We start from the raw sequence: 21711 nt of genomic DNA, 5'->3' as shown, positions 1-21711 counted from the left end.
CCAGGAAAACGGTTAAATACCATCTCTGTCTTATATATGTTTAACACAGAGGACAGGAGACGTGCCCTTAAATCAAACACAAAGTCACTGGCAGAGCCAGGACTAGAATTCAGGTCTCCTGATTCATAGTCTTGTACTCTAGTCACTTGACTATATTCTCTCCTGATATGAGATTTGAAAAGGAAGTTGTGTGATGTTTCCCCAGGGCCCACTCCTTCTTGACAAATTTATGAGTAACCAATACCATACCATACCTGTCTGTAATGGCTTCCATAAACTCATCAATCAGGTCATCATAAAGCTGTGAGCGGTCTCTTTTTTGGTACAGGCCCATGTAAAAAGGATCTTTTAATAGGGTCTATAAAGTAAACCAAAGATAGCAGCAGAATGAAATCATTCATTCAATATACACCCTCCAAAGTTCTAAGTAACATATTTCAGTCACTACCCAGAGACAAGATACTGAGAAGGATTTCATCTATCTTTCCTTCTGTGAATATTTTCACAGTTGAATTCCTAGCTAGCCATAGTCAGGGAGCCAGGAATTCTTTGATTCTGCTGTCATTGGAGCAAATACTGCAGAAATCCTGGGTTTTGGTGGCAATTCGCTGGATTTTGTAGCAGTCACCCACCATCTTTTGCTCCCTTTCTATTTCTCCCTCTGCTTTCTCCCCCAACTCCATCACTTTCACAAACTTGAATTCTAGCTGCCTTTGAGAATGCATCACGTCTAATTGAGCTTGCAACTTAACTGGACATGCATGGGTCTAAAGTGTTTATGAAAAGAAACTGGTCGGGGGGCTGGAATTAGGAATCTTGGGAAACTGGGTAAAATGAAATACACAGGACCAGAGGAGAAATTTTCTTTTAAAAAGATAATTGGGAAGTAAAATAAGCTGAAAAGAAAATTTTCAAAGGCACAAACTCAGACCAGTCTGTAAACTGTTCTAAGCTACACCAGCAGACTAGCCAGCCCAGGATTGGAGTGGGGAGCAAAAAAAAGGTCATGTCCCAGAGTTGCACTGTGAGCTCCTCAGCCATAGCTGAGCCTATATGTATTATACACATGATGCACTGAGCCCCACAGCCATTTTACATGTATTTTAAAATAGTGAACCAAATTCTGCTGTCATTCACCCCAGTGCAAATGCAGAGTAGCCCCATCAACTTATGTGGGGTTATGCTATATATACGGTGATAAAAGTGAAAACAACAATTGGGCCAGTGACAGCAAGATAAAATTAACTTTTTAAATTAGCTCCTATTTGTGCCTTTGACAGTCTCCCTCCAGATGCTTAATTGGGAGAGATATTAAGTCCTCTCTTTTCATAATTTTGTTAGTAGTTAAATACAAATTATTTGCTAAGGCATTGGAGCATTGTTTGATTTTGCCTATAGTGAATCCATCCTCCAGAAACAAAAAAGGTCTAACAGGATCTAACTGGAAACTCTTCAGAGCAGGGACTGTGTCTTCCTATATGTTTGGACAATGGTTAGTAACAAGGAAGTCCTGTCCCTGTTGGGGCATTTCTGCAATATAAATAAAATAGACAACAATACTACACTGGGAACACTAAGCTACATAGCCACAGACATAGGAACAAGTTATGAGGTTAGGCAAATATCTATTGTTACCTGAAAGCATTACATCACTGTCCTTACAATGGGACAAATCAACCTTCTGAGTAATGATGCTTTAACAAATCTGGTTCACGCTTCCAGCAGCTTAAAAAAATCAGGTCACCTTTTCCCATTGCTTTGCAGTTCAGACCAGCATTCAAGTAATAGTCCAAATGCACCACTTAACTTTATATATGTAGCTGGGGATTCTCAGATATTAATATTCAGCTTTAAATTCATTCCAAACTACTTAATATTACACAAGATAATTCCATCTTAACACAGAGTACTCACTCAAATTCATACACCTTCTTGTAGTACTAATTTTCACTACAAACCACCATCAAAAAGTGATTTATTTATGGATGGCAGAATACAGTTTAACTTACTAGATTGTCAGTTCCAACGTCGATACATACAGGCAGGCATTTATCTGGCCGTATTCCAGCACATGCTGTATACAAACATAGTTTTCCTACAGGAATTCCCATTCCATAGACACCCAGATCTCCAAGACCTAATATTCTCTCTCCATCAGTTACTACAACAGCCTTAAAATTACACAAAGATTAAAGGTAAACTTTGGTAATCATGGACACAAAGGATAAAGCAATATTGCATATTTCTTGGTAAAATTAAGCATTAAAACAAATCAAGAATAGCTTGCAAACAATTTATTGTCTCTAGTGCCAACACTTAAGGACTAGCTAATTTTACCTAAGAGGAAATAGACAAGGTTACGTCAAAAGGAAAAGGAGTACTTGTGGCACCTTCTCTAAGGTGCCACAAGTACTCCTTTTCTTTTTGCGAATACAGACTAACACGGCTGCTACTCTGAAAGGTTACGTCAGTATTTGCAGTGTTCCCTGTAACGTATTTGCCTAAAGTGACCACAGGAATCAGCTATCTTGCTGCAAATAATTACTTAGTTATCTAAAGCAGCTGACAAGTTTTTAAGTACCACCATTGTAAATAGACTTTGCACTTCCACTGGAAGATCTCAAAATACTTTCCAGTAACTTTAATGAATTTAACCACAGAACATTTCTTCAAATTTGGTGTTTTTATTTCAATGTTAAATACAGGGAAACAGAGTCACAGACTCCAAGTGTTTTGTTCAAAGTCATACAGGAAGTTTGTGGCAGAGCTGGGAATAGAACACAGGTCTCCCAGTTCTATGTCTTCATCCTAAACAACAACAGTAGGTAATTCAGAGAAAGACAGGCATGTTAAGAAACAAACCTCAAAATCCCCTCCAAATAGAACTGTTAAGAAAAAAGTGTTTTTGTAAATTTTATTCTACATTGTGATGATCACAACTGGCATAGGAAAGAAACATTGTTGATCTGCAGCTTTCATGCTGTAGGCCTTGAACTATAAACTTGGATTTAGAGTAAAATCCCACACATCTTTATGTGCAGAACGGTTACAAACTATATACACAACTGTCATTCTCATACAATTGCCAGGCATGCATTATTTAGCATCAGCAGGTCTCTCAATAAAACTATCCACTTTTTAAAAAGATGAGTTGAGATTCATAAAGAAAAGACAATTAGAAAATGGAGGAGTGTTGTAGTGGTAATACCTTAACATCAGTTTCTGGCCAGTTGTCCACAATTGACCTAATATGACCTCTGTCTGAGATAGAAATAAATAATCCTCTGAAACAAAATCAGAATGGAAATACTTTTATACTTGATCATTAAAACTTCAACTCTGCTTTGCAAAACAAGGTTTTAAAGACAACATTTTTGGTGCAAAATAATTATGAGTTTTGCAATTGTTTACACAAAAGAATATAAAAGAGCCAATGAATGATAGTTATAACTAAGTCTATGCAACCAAGATAACATACTAGATTAAAAAGATAAATGTAGAGTCATACAGTTGTTCACAAGAAGACCTGGATTCTGTACTGCCATGAGTTAGTTTGAGTCACGCAACCAGGCAAAGCGGCCCTAAAGCTAGTGTCAGCAGCCATGGCAGGACCACCTACCCCCCGATAGGGATGGCAGATCAGTATAGAACTCGTGCAACAGTTCTTATGCCACCCTCTTCCCTGCTGTCAGTGCTAGAGTGTGGCTGGAAGAAAGGAGCATGGCCAGAGCTTCTTTATGTCCCACTGATCTCTGGTTGCCATATCAACCACTGGCATAACTCAGAGCTGCTTTTAGGCTGCTCTAAATTACACTGGGGGACTGGCTCAGCCTAGCAAACATCTGGCCCAGGATCAGAGGAATGGAAAGGTGAGCTTTACGCTACCTGTGCACTCCTTGGCCACAGCCAAGGATTGAACCTTTTACTTTCAATGTGCCAAAATCTGCAAGTGAAAGCGTTGCATATAAATTCTGAATTACAGTAGAAAGAAGAATCATACTTAAGAAAATTACTTGCACTCATTTCAAAAATAAAATTACTGTCCTTACTTTGGTCTCCTAAAGATATGTCCATATTGGGAACAGGCTAGACCTACTGTTGGTGTATATACTATTGGCATTAATCTCTCAATATCATCTTGTAATATCCTGTAGAATAATTTTTCATTTCTCTCTTGGATTCCCATTATGTAGATATACCTGTAATCAAATGGGAAAACAAGACAAAAGAAGAATTAGGTTAAAATGGTTTGCATGTATCTATTTAGAAACATATTGTGATATGCCGAGGCACAAACCAATTTACTTTAGATTTTTATTTTTTGTAGCTCATGCATTTCCTTCCCCAACTCAATCTTGGCCGTGAGAAACTGATGTAAGCTGGAGAATATAGAATTAAACAACAACAAAGTCTGAATAAAAATACTGGATGTACTGTACTGCGTATGGTAACACACCAACCTATGGATGTACACAATGATAGGAGTTCATTCCCATCTCCCTCCCTCCCTCGCCACCACTGATTTGCAGTTTAAAGGTTGATTTCTCTTTGTGAGATTTTTAATGTTAAGATTTCCTAACCTCGTTCTTTTCTAAATGAAAAGTTCCCACACTGAGAATTTTTGAACACTAAGCAGAATCTCATCTGGGTCCTACGATAAACAAATGAGTGGATGGACATTGTACAAAAGAAACATTTCATTTTTTTCTAATATAATCATTGAAAATGCATTTTGGTTTTAGGATATAAATTGTAATGTTCATAGTTAAGAATAGAAATAAAGTAGCATTCTCCAGATATCTTTCTATAGCCTTCTGATGTCAAAACAGAAGTTGGAATACAAAAATATAAAATTAATGAAGTTAATTAGGGGTCTGATTCTGCAACCACCACAGATTTTAAATATTAAAAAATAAACTCTTGAATCTTTGTTTTCTCTATTACAATGCAGATTCAAAAAAGAGATTCATGAAGGGTGCATTTTGGGCCATTAGTTTACAGTAGAGCAGTCCCAAAAGCATTCCTAATGGAAACTATTTCATTGCTCCATTCCAACAGGCTATGTGATACTGATTCAAGTTACTTTGTTCTATTATCACTGGACTGCAGTAGGAATTTTGATGTGGTCCTAATGTAGATCAATGATAAACCCCAAATCATTCTAGCTTTCCACTCACTGGCTTTTAGGACATTGTACCCTAACATAAGTCAACAATAATATGATAAAAACATCAAGCTATTGCAGCCAACAGGTGCATCCTTTAAAAAAAATAAAAAAATAAAAAGATTTTCTAGGCTAGAGAGTTCAAAATAAGAAAAAAACCCCCACCAAACGATTAATTAAGTTCCCCATAAATGTTAAAACATCTTTTGTTTCCCTCTAGTCATAAGTTAATATATATATTAAATACTTTTGTATTTTTCCTGTCTGACTTTTAAGTCCTAAATTGATTTTTTTTCTCTCCACATCTGGGAATCTCTACAAAAATCTGAAAAATTACATATCTAGATTTGGAGACCCTGACACTCAACTCATCCATCTTATAAACTGATAAAGCACAACAGAAAGACTGCCAGAAACATAAGTCATATTTCCACCAAGTCGCTATAATGCTACAGCCTGATCCTGCAGTCCTACCTCAGACAAAACTCCTATATAAATTAACAGAAGTTTTGCCTGAGCAAGTACTGCAAGACTGGACCTTTTATTTATGTATATTCTTTTTCACATCACATCACAACTGTGGAGTAACACAAATGTCTTCTTTTAAATTACTATGAAACCTAGTTAGCAGCACAAGTCTGGGTGATAAATACAGTTTGCATTAATAAAAAAAATTGCCAATTATTAAACCCCCTGGATGCAAGAGATCTGCCTTGATATTATAATAAATCAGATTTTCTCAGAGTCCTTTAAGCTTGCACTACACATAGGTAAGAAAAATATGGATTAATTCTTACTTTTCCAAGGGGTCACTCATTTTTGCCAAATTCTTATGGAAGCGTAAGGCTTGAATGTCTTGCGTCTCTATTTTAGGAGGTAAAAGTCCTTGGAGCCCAAGCATTTGTCTTTCCTGTAATGTAAAGGCCATGCCCTGAAAACAAAAGGGGGAAAAAAGTTAATTTATGTTATTTACTTTGTTGTTAGCTAAAGTAGTTATTTTGTTTAAAATTTACATGTATCTATATTTATGACTATCCATTTCTATGATGCTCATCACTACAGTTCCTAAGCACCTCACAAAATATTAATGAATTAAGCCTCACAACACTGGGAAGAAGGAATTCGTATCCCTACTTTACAGTTGGGGAAACTGAGGCATAGAGAAGTAGATGAATTCTTAGGCAAATCATTTAAATCAGTGGCACGGACAGAACCCAGATCTCCCGACTTCCTGTGCTTTAATCATCAGCACATATATCTTCCTCCAGAGCACATTTCTGCTTTTAAAACTGGATTATATCCAGATGGAGATTCCTTTGGCGATATGCTGGTTTTTAAGACTCAAGTGATATTTGCTTCTTGAAATGTTCCTTTTGAATTTCCCTGTTTGAAACATTTCCCTACACACTTCTGATAATCTATCCATCCAAAAATGTTATTTGTAGTGACTTCAGACCTCTGTTGGGACAGACAGCATCTCAACCTGAGGCCTTCTTTTTAGTTAAGGATAAAACTGATCTCTTAATCTCTTCAGCTGTAATCTCCTACTACAAAAAAAAGCTTTAGCCTCCTCCATCAGTTGTAACAAATTAAGTTTATGAAGGGTAAAAAAAAATAAAAATAAAAAAAAAGATTCCAAATATCCTTAGTTGTACTAATCTCAGATGCATACAAATGTCCAGGAGTCCTAAAATATTTTACTTCTTTGCAAGATCTTCCTGATATTTTGTTATGAAAACCTTTACTGGTGAATTTCAAGTATCTAACCAGCAATATAGATGGCTGGTTGTCATTGTTTGGTAGGACTTAACCTTCAGGCTGGTAGATTTATTGATAGTAAATTATATAATGAATTTATCCCCTTTTCTGTTTGTGAGTCATCTGCAAACAGATCCTGATTTCTGCAAATGTACTCGTTATAATCAAATACTTTCAAATTTCAACCTATAGTTTGTGAATTGTTCACTTTCATTAGTCATGATTGTTGTTTTTTTAAACTAAATTCATTTCCCCCCCCCACTTTTACTCCCTATGTAATACTTTTAGTGCATTCCATAGAGGTAAACATATCCTAGAAAGGTATGTGAAAAGGAACTTTGCCAGCATATATGTCAGATAACTCCTGTTTTTCTGAACTGTCCCATTATTCATTACTGTGCAGCAATTCATGTCCTATTACATGACCATCTCTCAAACACCACATTTATCATCAATGAAACAGGTGCGGAATCTGAAATTAACCACTGGAAAACAGTAACAATATATTCACCATATTTTAGGCACTACAAAAGTAAAAGCATCATGAAGATACTTGATGTGAAGGAACAAAGCACAGTCTATCACTTCGGAAGGTATATAAAACATGGATCAATAACACCTTTAATGCCTATCCAATTTTTAAAATACACTGTAACCCTAAAAAAAAAAAAAAAAAAGAGGAGTACTTGTGGCACCTTAGAGACTAACAAATTTATTTGGGCATAAGCTTTCGTGGGCTAAAATCTACTTCATCAGATGCATTCAGTGGAAAATATGATAGGAAGATATATATAAATACAGAGAACATGAAAAAATGGGTGTTGCCATACCAACGGTAACGAGACTAATCAATTAAGGTGGGCTATTACCAGCAGGAGAAAAAAAAATTGTGTAGTGATCATCAGGATGGCCCATTTCAAACAGTTGACAAGAAGGTATGAGTAATAGTAGGGGAAAAAATTAGCATGGGGAAATAGTTTTACTTTGTGTAATGACCCATCCACTCCCAGTTTTTATTCAAGCCTAATTTAATGGTGTTCAGTTTGCAAATTAATTCCAATTCTGCACTCTCATTGGAGTCTGTTTTTGAAGTATTTTTGTTGGAGAACTGCGACTTTTAGGTCTGAAATTGAATGACCAGGGAGGTTGAAGGGTTCTCCGACTGGTTTATGAATGTTATAATTCTTAACATCTGATTTGTGTCCATTTATTCTTTTGCATAGAGATTGTCCGGTTTGGCCAATGTACATGGCAGAGGGGCACTGCTGGCACATGATGGCATATATCACATTGGTAGATGTGCAGGTGAATGAGCCTCTGATGGTGTGGCTGATCTGATTAAGTCCTATGATGGTGTCCCTTGAATAGATTTGTGGACAGAATTGGCAATGGGCTTTGTTGCAAGGATAGGTTCCTGGATTAGCGTTTTTGTTGTGTGGTTGCTGGTGAGTATTTGCTTCAGGTTGGTGGCTGTCTGTAAGCGAGGACTGGCCTGTCTCCCAAGATCTGTGAGAGTGAGGGATCATCTTTCAGGATAGGTTGTAGATCCTTGATGATGCGCTGGAGAGGTTTTAGTTGGGGGCTGAAGGTGACAGGTAGTGGCATTGTTACTTTCTTTGTTGGGCCTGTCCTGGAGTAGGTGACTTCTGGGTATTCTTCTGGCTCTGTCAATCTGTTTCTTCACTTCAGCAGGTGGGTATTGTAGTTTTAAGAACACTTGATAGCGATCTTGTAGGTGTTTGTCTCTATCTGAGGGATTGGAGCAAATGTAGTTGTATCTTAGAGCTTAGCTGTAGACAATGGATTGTGTGATGTGGTCTGGATGAAAGCTGGAGGCATGTAGATACGTATAGCTGTCAGTAGGTTTCCGGTATAGGGTGGTGTTTATGTGACCATCGTTTATTAGCACCATAGTGTCCAGGAAGTGGATCTCTTGTGTGGACTGGTCCAGGCTGAGGTTGATGGTGGGATGGAAATTGTTGAAATCATGGTGGAATTCCTCAAGAGCTTCTTTTCCATGGGTCCAGATGATGAAGATGTCATCAATGTAGCGCAAGCAGAGTAGGGGCATTAGGGGACGAGAGCTGAGGAAGCGTTGTTCTAAGTCAACCATAAAAATGTTGGTATATTGTGGGGCCATGCGTACCTTTAGCTGTGTGCCATGATAGTCCATGCTAACATTTTATCCTTAACCATACGGAACTGTCCCACCAGTGAAAAGTACATTATCTCTGTCAAAGTTCTTGGTTAGGTCCCTTAAAACAATTACCACTGAGACCATAAATACTTAGGCATGACATTCTCTTAATTCCCCCTTGTGACCACAAGTCTTCTGGTTCCTTAATAAAAAGCTCAAGGCTTCTTTGATATATTTTATTAATAGCTACCCACCCTCGTTTATGTGACATACTTGCTTCTTCCCCCCCCCCCCCCAGTCTACAGACATCTTAGAAGTTCAGTGTTGCTTGAGCAGCTGCAGTGTTAACATGTTGGAATTTTTTTTAAATGGCAATACAGTTTCCCACACTGTATATCTGGACAACTCAAGTCTTCACACTGAGCTGCAGCTTAATTATTGGTCAATCCCTGAAGCCAACGATGAAATATTTTGGCTATTTCTCCTGCTGCACTTATGTCCACTCTATTCACTACTCCTCCTCTTCCCCTGCCTGCAAAAATGAGGAGGTGACCATACCTAATCTAGGACAGCACTATCAAGATCCTCCAGGGACCTGCCTTCAATTGTTTTCTCTCATACAGTATGCTTTTTGACTACCCTTCCCCTTCTTTTCCTATTCTCACCCTCTCCTCCCTGCTGATTGGGCAGCATGCTGCTTATATCCTCGGAGGTGATGATCACTCTCCATTCACAATGACTTCAATAGGAGCCAAGGGGCCTAAGCAGCTCTGAAAAGGTGCTCAGCATGATGGAGCACTAGGCCCCAGTGGTCACTTTTTTTTTTTTTTTTTTAAACTTGACCCCAGCTTCTCTTCTCCTGCTCCAGGTATCCTTCTCTGTTGCTCTCTGCCCTGACTTTCACCTAGATTAGTGTCCTAATCCTCTTTCCAGTTAGAGATCAAGAAAGGAGAGGTGTTCTTTTTAGACTGTATACTCAGGGCAGAGATTATCACTTCCTGTGCACTGGCAATCACCCAGGACAGTGTGAGATACCACCACCTAAAGGGTAGTCGACAACTATTAACTACGCTTCTATCTATCATTACAACATACTGATTCAGAATCAAAAGCAGCACTTTGTTCTCATGCCGACACCCTTCTAGTGAAGCCATAGGCATGTCGATGCATTCTGTACTGTGCTTTCACCCATAAACTCTTTGGCACAGGAGTTTGTTCTTACTCTGACCCTCCGAGCTGACAACTACTATGCTAACTGTATGGTGCTGCACAAAATCAGCCTGATAACATTGCATTCATCCGCTTAAGTGAAGGTGACCAGGTGAGCAGAATTCTGCAGGACTGATTCTTCTAACACCATTAGGTAAGAAGGCTTGGTGGTTTTTGATGGAGAAAATGGAGGAAATTGATATGTGAGAATATATTGATGGCTTTTAAAATTATTAGCAGTTGTGGGGGTTGGGTGAATGTATTTTGGACCAGAGCTGATAAATACTCATGACCATTTTGCAAAACTAATATAAATGATTATTCTTAATTATAATTCATTTAAAGTTTCTGTAATACAGATGCGGTATACAAATACAGTATGCACCAGAGGTTCATTAACTCTCATTTTCCAAACCTTTAAATTCTTCCAAAAAAAAAAAAAAAAAAAAAAAGCCCCCTTAGATTTAATAGCAGAACACAACAGTGAGCTCTCATTTTAGTATTAAACCACTTCCATAAAATGTTGCAGCACATGAGTATATTGTAAAGTAATCTAATTAAAAATAAAAAACTCAGCTACACTTGTCAAAACAGATGACTAAAGTACATTTTGCTCTGGATAGTGTATTTGTGTATTGTGTGTGTGATCTGTTCCTCAGTTCCCCATCTATAAAATGCAGGTAATAGCAGTTCCTACCTTACAGGGATGCTATAAGGATAAATCCATTAAAGATTCTGAAGTGTTTTGAGATCTATGGATGCAAAGAGCTATAGAAGAGCTAGGTATTATTTGTTTTAATTGTGCTTGGTTGTTTACTTGCTAATTCACAAAGTTCACTGTTCTACAACAAGTTTTCAGTCATCAGTGCAAATTAACAAGGTTCACCCACATCAATGGTAGCAGATGACAGAACGAGGAGTAATGGTCTCAAGTTGCAATGGGGGAGGTTTAGATTGGATATTAGGAAAAACTTTTTCACTAAGAGGGTGGTGAAACACTGGAATGCGTTACCTAGGGAGGTGGTAGAATCTCCTTCCTTAGAGGTTTTTAAGGTCAGGCTTGACAAAGCCCTGGCTAGGATGATTTAACTGGGACTTGGTCCTGCTTTGAGCAGGGGGTTGGACTAGATGACCTTCTGGGGTCCCTTCCAACCCTGATATTCTATGAATGAAATGCCTATTTTATGTCTCACATAACCTTTATAACCTTTATAATCATAGTTGACTGGTCACTTAAATACAGCACAGGAAATACGTTTTTCCTGTGGTTTCCTTCCTTTCCCCATATTTTTCACTTAATGTAGTGCTTGTGGAAGGTGCTGGATTGACAACACGATGTCACAGGAGATATCAAACACAGACAACATTAGCATAAGCTTCCCAGAATTTCCCATCAACATATCTCACACCCTGACGTGAGGCTACTAGTTAATTTGGTCTCTGTGCCCAATACCTAACCTCTTTGGTGAGACCTGCAGCAAGGATGCCAACTGTTCTATTTAATCCTCTGTTTGTTTGGAACTAGGTGGAAATCACAGATCTATTTCACAAAGGCCACCAAACAGACATCAGATAGCAGGCGATAACCTCACTCATTAATGATCTAGGCTGAATATGAACCAGTCATTTCCATGCTGATGTCTCTGCATACCATCACTGATCCCGAGCCGTCTGGATCCTTTAGAACTTATTTCCAAGCATACGCTGATTTGGCAATGCTGAAGTCACTAGTCACATGATGGATTGTAATTGTTCACCTACCATTTCATCTAGACCAGGGTGGGCGAACTACAGTCTGGGGGCCACATCCACCCTTCAGACATTTTAATCCGGCCCTTGAGCTCTTGCTGTGGAGTGGGGTCCGGGGCTTGCCCCGCTCCACATGTGCTGTGGCTCCGCATGGCTCCTGGAAGCAGAGGCATGTCCCCACTCCAGCTCCTAAGCATAGGGGCAGCCAGGGGGCTCCGCATGTTGCCCTCGCCCCAAGTGTCGCCCCCGCAGCTCCCGTTGGCCGGGAACCATGGTCAATGGAAGCTGCAAGGGCAGCGACTGTGGATGGGGCAGCATGCGGAACCCCCTGGCCATGCCTCCATGCAAGAGCCAGGGAGGGACATGTCACTGCTTCTGGGAGCTGCTTGAGGTAAGCGCCACCCAGAGCCTGCATTCCTGAAACCCTCTCGCACCCTAACCCCAGCCCTGATCCCCCATCTACCCTCTGAACTCCTCAGTCCCAGCACAGAGCACCCTCCTGTACCCCAACCCCTCATCCCCAACCCTACCCCAGAGCCTGTACCCCCAGCTAGAGTCCCCACCCTTCCCACACACCCCAACCCGCTGCCCCAGCCCAGAGCCCCCTCCTGCATCCTGAACTTCTCATTTCTGGCCCACACCAGAGCTCACAACCCCAGCTGGAGCCCTCACCCTCTCCTGCACTCCAACCCCCAATTTCATGAGCATTCAATTTCCATACCCAGATGTGGCCCTCGGGCCAAAAAGTTTGCCCACCCCTGATCTAGACCAATGTTTCTCAAATGTGGCCACCAGGGGGTTTCTCTGTGGCCATGACAGCTTCCTGAGAGGTGACGGGGGGGGGAGGGGGGAAGCATTGCCCCCTCCCCATCCCTTCCTGTTCCTTCTGGATATGCAGCTCTGCACAGCCATTGGAGACAGGTGGGGCACAATGCTGCAGGAGTTCTCTACCTGGGCTTAAGGTGGATGAGGCTCGGGCTTCAGTCCTGAGGTGGTTGGGAGGCAAGCTCCAGCAGTGGGACTTAGGGAGCCTGGCTGCGCGCAGCCGGGCTCCAGTCATGGGACTTCAGGTGACAACACCCGGCTCCAGCTGCAGGTTTTGGGTGCTGACCCCCCAGCTCTGGCCATGGGGCTTCAGTTCAGGATCCAACTCCTGGCCATGCAGCGGCAGGCTCCAATCCCCGTCTCTGGCCACACAGTGCCAGCCACACGGCACCGGTCCTGGGCACCGACCCCCAGTACCGGCCGCTGGCCCTGGGCACCGACCCCCAGCTATGTGCTCTGACTCCCAGTCCTGCCAACTGGCTCTGGGCGCGTGGCAGCAGGCACCAATCCCTGGCCCCGGGCGTGCACCTACCCCAGGTGTGCAGCAACAGGTGCTGGCTTCAGCCCCATGGCGGAGGGCAGCAACCTCTGGATCCGACCATGTGGCCCCACGCTCCATCACCTAGCTCTGGGCTCTGGCCCCATGGTGGCGGGCTCTGGCCCTGGGCTTCAACCCCCTGCTCCGGGCACGGGCACTGACACCCTCCCCAGCCGTGCAGCTCCTGCCCCCAGCTCCAGTCTCTGGCCACAGGCACTGACCGCCCCCCCACCGCACAGCAGCGGGCACCAACCCCCAGCTCCAACTGCGCAGCTGCGGGGCTCACCACCCACCCTCCTCTCTCTTGGCCCCACATCCATGCCCTCCTCCCCATTGCCCCTGGACCCAACTGCCTTCCTGGCTCCACATCCACCCCTCCATCATTCCTGGGACTTGCTGAGAAAAGTGACATTAACAAACATGCAAGTATCACTTTTCACAGCCTTCCAGATAGCTACTAAGTGTCCTGTGAAAAGTGATTGATATTAACAAACATACAAATATTACTTTTCAAATTTTTATTATCGAGTCTACAAAAAAACCCTACATAAATTACAATGATGTGGATGTGTATATGTCATATTTATTTTTCTTAAAGTTAATCAACTATTTTAGGAAAAAGTGTCAATAAGGCCACCAGCGAGAGTTGGTGGCTGCACTCTGAGACACCAAAAAATTTGTTGTGCGAACCCCTGATCTAGACTGTGCATTGTCACTAAACGACAATTGGAGATATTTTGTTAAACTGTTGGTTTTATAATTGAACAATCTTAGTTGGTTTTATTTTCTCCTGAAACACTCAAAGGTATCACGGTTACAAAAAATTCAGCAGCTTTGAGGTGGATGACTGAACTAAGGTAAATGAGCTGTAAGACTAAAGCCTACATAAATTTTTGACATGTCTAACACCTTCTCAATCAGAAAAGGAGAATAAGTTGCAGATTTTATAGTTTAACTCCTCTTCACATTTAGGTCCTTCAAGAACAGATAATAAACCTCAACACAAGTGAGGCCATCTTTAAAAGTTAGACGTAGAGTATGTTTTTAATCTCAGGAATAGTCAATCCACCTGCTAAACAATTATTTTCCTTGTCCTCCCTGATCTCTTGGTCTGTATCTATCTGTTGCCTCTTCACATATACTTAGATTGTAAACTCTTTGGGGCAGAGAGCATCTTTTTGGCATAATGAGGCCCTGGTCCATGACTGATGCTGGTAGGCACAACCACAATACAAAAAGTGAATACTGTAACAACCTTTATAGTTGACTACAGTAAACAAATGTATTTGCAAAAAGAAAAGGAGTACTTGTGGCACCTTAGAGACTAACAAATTTATTAGAGCATAAGCTTTCGTGAGCTACAGCTCACTTCATCGGATGCATGAAGTGAGCTGTAGCTCACGAAAGCTTATGCTCTAATAAATTTGTTAGTCTCTAAGGTGCCACAAGTACTCCTTTTCTTTTTGTGAATACAGACTAACACGGCTGCTACTCTGAAACAAATGTATTTGGTTAACTATATTCCAAGCAGCAAACAAGCTTACTTATTTTTACACAGCAGTTAACGCTGACATAACAAAAGGCCTTTAAAGTTAAGTCATAGTAATTGGAGTCCTTGTCATAGAGCAGCTTTGCGAAGTCATGGAAGAATGTAAAGATAGGTTCATGCAGTTACAGTATGTTCTGCAATCATTTGGTTGAAGTGACAAGGACATTACCTATCTAGCTTTTCACCTTTCCTGGGCTGCCCTAACAATAGAACTTGAAAGCTGGTCTTTTGAAACAAACAAATTCAATTAATTTATGCATTCGGCACCCATGGGAACCAGTTCATGGGCAAAAAGGTCAGAGCAATTAAATTCTTGTGTTTACCAAGCAGTGAAGCAGGTAGAGGAGTTATGGGGTGGGAAGTTTAACGGTCACAAAAGGTGTGGGGTTGGGATCTGGGTCTGAAAATTTAGTCAGCTGGCATCTTACAGCTTTTAATATGGCATTTAGTACACATTATTATGGGTCCCAAGTGGTAAGAGAGACAAAAATATTAAGTAACATAAGTGAATGATACTGCAACACAACTAGACCTGCCAACAAAAGATCCTACAATGAGACGACAATCTCAGCAGGTTCACAACAATGGATACTGAAGTCTGTTATTTATCCATACATCAGGTGCAGCAGTGCAATTTTTCCTCACACCACCCCAGTCATTGGTCTCATCTCCAATACAGCAAGACAGTCTACAATTGCAAGGGTAAATCAATTTCCATCCCCAGTCAGACATTAATTTTTCTGCTGAGCTGCTGAACAAGGGACCCCATTTAGTATTGCTACTTGTTGCCTAACAGACAAATGGTATCACCTAGTTGTTTCATAGAACCACTCAAACAGATGCCAGAGGATAACAGACTCCTCGTAGACTAGAAGGCTCTTTATTTCATTGTCATTTGTCTGAATCAAAATTGATACTGTGAATTAAGTGCAACAACAAAATTTCTACTCTTCAAATATTACATTTTGCTCCATTTATCATAAAACTAGATCCTTCAAAAATAAAATGTAGAAGATACTGCCATAAGCAAGCATATATTGTTTTCCTTTCTGACCACTGGTGCACAACCAGTGCTTGGAAAAGCTTGAGGGCTTTGAAATAATTTCCACTGGTCTGCCAAGAACTCTTAGCTCAGAGAAGTCACAAGACTTTGTACCTTGACAAATCACATAATTCTCAATTTCAGAGTAGCAGCCATGTTAGTCTGTATTCACAAAAAAGAAAAGGAGTACTTGTGGCACCTTAGAGACTGAAATTTATTTGAGCATAAGCTTTCAAGTGAGCTGTAGCTCACGAAAGCTTATGCTCAAATAAATTTGTTAGTCTCTAAGGTGCCACAAGTACTCCTTTTCTTTTTCACATAATTCTCGTCACACTCCACTTTCTACATGATTTTAGCAGGCACTAAGTTTCAAAGCGCTAGAGATCTCTATCTGTTGAGGTGTTTGTACAGCACTCATCCCTGTGGTATCTGAGCACCCTATCAAATTATATAAATCCACGTAAGTAGTCTGAACAAAGACATATGTTTTGTCTTCTCCCCCTCCTTTCAAGGGTAGTTAGAAGTCACTCTTTACATCTCACTATTCTTTTCTCCACTATCCCAGGAGCAGAAGAGTAATGGATTTTTTTCTCCTATTATGGATAGGATACAACAAAGAGACAGGTGTTATATTTTCCTCCAAACCAATCAGGGTTGTGATCTTCCTCGTCTCTTACAGAAGGGAGTTCATAGCCTTGGACCAGCTGCCAAAAAAGCCTGTCTTCAGCTCCCATTACCCCTATCTTAACTCTTGAGAGTTTCATTGTCCCCATGAATTGCAGCTGCCCTTGAATATCTCCTTCTGCAGTTAAGAGGCTGTTTTCTTAGGGTGAAAGCTGTCCCCAATGCAGAGGGCCAACACAATGTCGATGTACAACTGAAGTTCCACTTAAAACCAGTTTCTAAGTTGCGTGAAGATCTTTTGCTGGCCCTCTTCATAGGGGTATTTCACACTGAGATGGCTTAGTTCCAGCCCTCGGACAGCTAAGAGGACTTAGAGTTAGAGGTTAATACTTTCTACCACTTGAAAAGTGGGATTCAAAGCTGGTATCACGGATATAAAAATATTGATCTTGAGCTTTAGTGTTTCTTGAAATACTAAAGCCAAGTTGGAATTAAACTCGACAAAAGCAAGAGGGTAATCAGAAAGATGGGATTTTTAGTTCATGACGGGGGATGGAAATATAAATTACTATGTTATGCTTAAGGTCCTACCAAATTCACAGTCCATTTTGGTCAATTTCATGATCATAGGATTTTAAAAATCGTAAATTTCATGAGTTCAAGTATTTAAATCTGAAATTTCACAGTGTTGCAATTTTAGAGGTCCTGACCCACAAAGGAGTTGTGTGTGTGGTGGTGGGGGGGTTGCAAGGATATTGTAGGAGACGTTGCGATACTGCTACCCTTACTTCTGCACTGCTGCTGGCGGCGGCACTGCCTTCAGAGCTGGGCAACTGGAGAGTGGCGGCTGTTAGCCGGGCACCCAGCTCTGAAGGCAGAGTCGCCGCCAGTAGCAGTGCAAAAGTAAGGCTGGCATGGTATGGTATTGCCACCCTTACTTCTGCGCTGCTGTTGGGTGCCCAGCTAACAGCCGCCGCTCTCCAGCTGCCCAGATCTGAAGGCAGCACAGAAGGGTGGCAATACTGCAACCCCTCTAAAATAACCTTGTGATCCCCTGCAAGTCGCTTTTGGGTCAGGCTGCCCAGTTTGAGAAATGCTGGTCTTCCCTGTGAAATCTATATAGTATAGAGTAAAAGCACACAAAAGACCAAATTTCATGGTTCACGGTCCAAATGTTCATGGCTGTGAATTTGGTAGGGCCCTAGTTATGCCATTGGAAATCAGGGATTTGTAGAAGTGATAATGGCAGAAAGTCTTTATTGCTAGCCCTGATATCATAGCTCTAAGATATTAAACTTTAAATTGCCACTGAATCCTCAGTCTTGTATATCTTTTGTGGCACTGATCCAGGACTGAACAGAATAAATCCCTGAGCTCACATCAGTATAATTTTCAATCCCAGAACAAGATCCACAGGACTGTTACTAGCTGAAGATCAGATGTTTGATAAATGCACGCTACTAACCTTATTTGTTCTTGGGTTTAACATCAACGGCTTGCCTTTTTCTTTTGTGTGCATGGTGCGACATGCCAATGCACAGGGAGTGGCAACTACTCTTAATCGGGAGAGCATTTCTTATAGTTCACCTGAGAAAAAGGAAATGAAATAAATCAAACATAAAAATACTTAACCACATGTTCACATTTCTATGCCTGTTAACGTGAGAGGGAGAAACCAATACACATCAGATAGTGCTAGCCTGGGGAGTCCTAGGCTTATAACCAATAATATTTTGTGGCAGCCAGGAAGAAGAAAGTGGAGAATATTTCTGTAGAACGGGGTCCTCACAACTATGCCGACGTGTCCATTGTGTACTATGTAGACCTTCTGACTTGGGTCTGTGACTTGAGCTGCATGCACATGGCAAAATGGCTTGGACCCGAGTCTCAGTGGGACTTGGGTTCTGACCCACCCCCTATCAGGATCCTAAGACCCGGATCCTGAGTACTTGCTGACCCAAGTCAGACTGATTTGCGTGGGGACAGAAGCGATGCTTGGGCTTAGACTTGAGTCAGAGCCCAAGCTTAGTGAGCAACGTAGACATACCCTGAGTCGACAGAACGTTGGAAAACTGGTACATTTATTATTGTACAGGGGACTGTATTCAGTCAGCATGAGCCACAAATTACCTGATATTTGCACCCTGTACTTAGAACAGAAAACTGCTGCTGGCCAATATTTACCTTTTAATGGCAACCAATGAACTTGCCACCAGTGTAAACACCAAGGAGGAGAGAATTATATAGGATAGTATAGAAAAGGACAATATAGGCTGAATGTCAGGAAAAATTTCCTGACAGAGAAAATATATTGGCCTGTGCAATAGTCTCCTAAGGGAAGTAATGGAAACCCTGTTACTTAGCACATTTAAAACTAGAGTAGAGGAAAAACTAGTACATGTAAAATAGGCAATAAACAAGATAAACTAACACATCTCTTCCACCTCTAGACTCTTATTTCAGCCCTTAAAAATGGAGCTCTGCTGGGACAACTGGTGGGTATGCATTTCTGCAGGGTGTAATTTTCCAGAGCCTCCTTGTAAGATCCTGTTAGTGTTACCTTACAAACCTAGAGCCTAATCCTATGAAGTACTGAATGTCCTCAGATCCCATTCGGTTCAATTATTATTATTTGGATTGTGGTTACATTGCAAGATCTTTGGGGCAGGGACTACCACTTACACATTTGTACAAATACCACTTACACGTTTGTACAGGTCTTGGCCTGATAGGCCTCTAAATACCACCATAATATAAATGTTTAATAATAATTGTAACCCCAGAGGCCCAAAATAGGGTTGTGGCCCACTGTGCCAGGAACTGTACAAATACACACAAAGACACAGTCTAAAGAGCTTACAGATGAAGGATGCAGTGTTGATAATCCTCAGAACTTCACAGTAAAGGGCCAGAGGTAGCAGATTTTTGTTATATTTTAACGCTTTGCTCCTGTGTTACAACAAAGCCAGGCTTTCCCAGTCAAATACAGAACTGTGTTAGCTTTCACATGCACACACATTTGCTTTCATAAGGCACACACATTTGTTCAAGCGAGCAATAATATGCTCACAAGATCAAAACTAACTGAATAATAAGTTGCACAGGGAGCCCTTACCTAGTAACAAATTCAAAACTATCAATAGGAGTGCAAGCCATTTTTGAATAGTGAAATGCTACATGGTTTGGTTTTATAAAGTGATTTATAGGTAGACCACAAATTACATTAGGGAACAACACAATCTTAATCAAACATAACTTCTGCTACAAATATTCAAGTTATGTCTTAAATTATCTAATCAGCTGTTAAACACTATATGATGAAAGGAAAATACCATAAAGTATAATCTGATAACAATTTCCTTGAAAACCGTTCAAAAGTATCTAACAAAATGCTTAGGAAAATTATCTCCTTCTCTGCCCCCCAAATATTTGCATTTCTGCATTGCTCACAAAGTAGAGTTACAAACACCAGAAGTACCAACTGACTGGTCAACCACACACCTTACTTGGAACCGGAAGTACACAATCAGGCAGCAGCAGAGACCAAGAAAAAAGAAAAAAAAAAGGCAAATACAGTACAGTTCTGTATTAAATGTAAACTACTAAAAAATTAAGGGAAAGTTTAAAAAAAAAAAGATTTGACAAGGGATTTGTTCTTGTTTAATTTAAATTAAGATGGTTAAAAGCAGCACTTTTCTTCTGCACGGTTAAGTTTCAAAGCTGTATTAAGTCAATGCTCAGCTGTAAACTTTTGAAAGAACCATAACGTTTTGTTCAGAGTTACGAACATTTCAGAGTGACAAACAACCTCCATCCCCAATAACTCTGAGATTCTACGGTAGCAGAACGCTACCTCTATTTACACTGCAACTGTACTCTGTTTCTCAATCACTGCTCCTTTGTTTGTATCTATATGCCTTTCACTTTAAGGAAGTGTGATTTGAAGCACATACATGCAGTGGGTTTGTTGTAAAGTACATTCATTTAGTGTTTGTAGACAGGGTAATGGAAGTCTTGTTAGTATTAAAAACAAATGCTGCTTTTAAACAGAGCAATTCCTCTCTAGGTGGTGGTGGACTGAACACAGCTGGCCTGTCAGAATTAATCAGCAGTGCTGACAAAAATAACTTCGTAAAGAACAGGGTCTGATAAAACAAAATTAAATTCATGCTACAAACTGTCATCATTTGGGCACGGCAAATTCAATTTTGAGTACAGTTTAAATTCTAGCCACTTGTTTGCCTTTATTATGCAATTTCAAATTAAATGCTCTATCTATTTGAAGCCAAAATTATTTGAGATAGCAATGCAAAAGTAACATTTAATATACATCAGCATTCTCTGAGGCTGGTTTCAATTTGTCAGTACTAAATATCTTAAACAAGGAACTATAATTAAGCCAAACCCAACCTTTTTCCTGTAACTGAATTCAAATCACCTCACTGCAACAAATGAGCACTTATGAACAAAACAGTACTCCATTTCCTCTTTTGGATGCAGGAGGTTTAATTCCAGGTACTGTATATCCCAATAAAATGTATTAGTCGGGTTTTTTTTTGTCCTGGACTCTCCTTCCCCAGATCTATTACTTATTCATTTCTATTTCATCCTCTCTCTCTTATCATTCCCCTGAACTGACCTCCCTTGTTCCATTCTCTTCAATTCATTTCCAGCTCACATGGACCTTTGAATTTTAAAATAAAGGCCTAAATCTTGCTCCACAAAACTCTTTGACTTCAGTGGGAGATACAGACACACTTAAAGGCAAAACTTAACCTTAATTTTTTAAAAATATAAATGAGAGCCACAGTTTTTTACTGCTTTATAAAAGTTTAGTAAGACAAATGGGCCCGTGGGGCAGATCCTCCAACTGAGAAACTGCAGGATTGAGCCTCTATAAAATTACAATTTGTATTTGCAGAACAACAGCTGTTCAGACGAAGAACAATCGCAAGGCAGTGCTAATACCTTTTAGATAGTTTGTAAGTGGGTGCTGGAAGGGTTTGTAGAAGAGTGTTTTTAAAGAGGGATCTGAGTTGAGGTGGTGATGTTTTGCTACATAAGACAACCAGAAAAAGGAGGGAAGTCAATTGTGAGAAAAAAAAAAAATATATAT

At 40.5% G+C, this 21711-nt stretch overlaps 1 protein-coding gene across 3 annotated transcripts in view; it reads right to left on the bottom strand.

Annotated features, from left to right (window-relative positions):
- Positions 1-21711, bottom strand: part of ME2 (malic enzyme 2) — a 45599-nt gene that overhangs the window by 16539 nt on the left and 7349 nt on the right. Inside the window, exons 2-7 of one of the 3 annotated variants that reach the window (XM_038402587.2) lie at positions 18061-18182; positions 5962-6095; positions 4050-4199; positions 3209-3284; positions 2010-2171; positions 255-358 (exon numbers count right to left, since the gene is read on the bottom strand). In XM_038402587.2, the coding sequence (XP_038258515.1) occupies positions 255-358; positions 2010-2171; positions 3209-3284; positions 4050-4199; positions 5962-6095; positions 18061-18168 (734 nt within the window). In that variant the 5' untranslated portion in view covers positions 18169-18182. Of the gene's footprint in view, positions 1-254; positions 359-2009; positions 2172-3208; positions 3285-4049; positions 4200-5961; positions 6096-18060; positions 18183-21711 lie in introns of those variants that run through there. The other 2 variants (XM_043514982.1, XM_043514983.1) reach the window with 2 other exon arrangements.

The sequence above is a fragment of the Dermochelys coriacea genome, chromosome 5, assembly GCF_009764565.3.
Source record: "Dermochelys coriacea isolate rDerCor1 chromosome 5, rDerCor1.pri.v4, whole genome shotgun sequence".
Taxonomy (NCBI): domain Eukaryota; kingdom Metazoa; phylum Chordata; order Testudines; family Dermochelyidae; genus Dermochelys; species Dermochelys coriacea.
The sequence above is the reverse complement of the archived record's forward strand: the minus strand, read 5'-3'. Positions and strand labels throughout refer to the sequence as shown.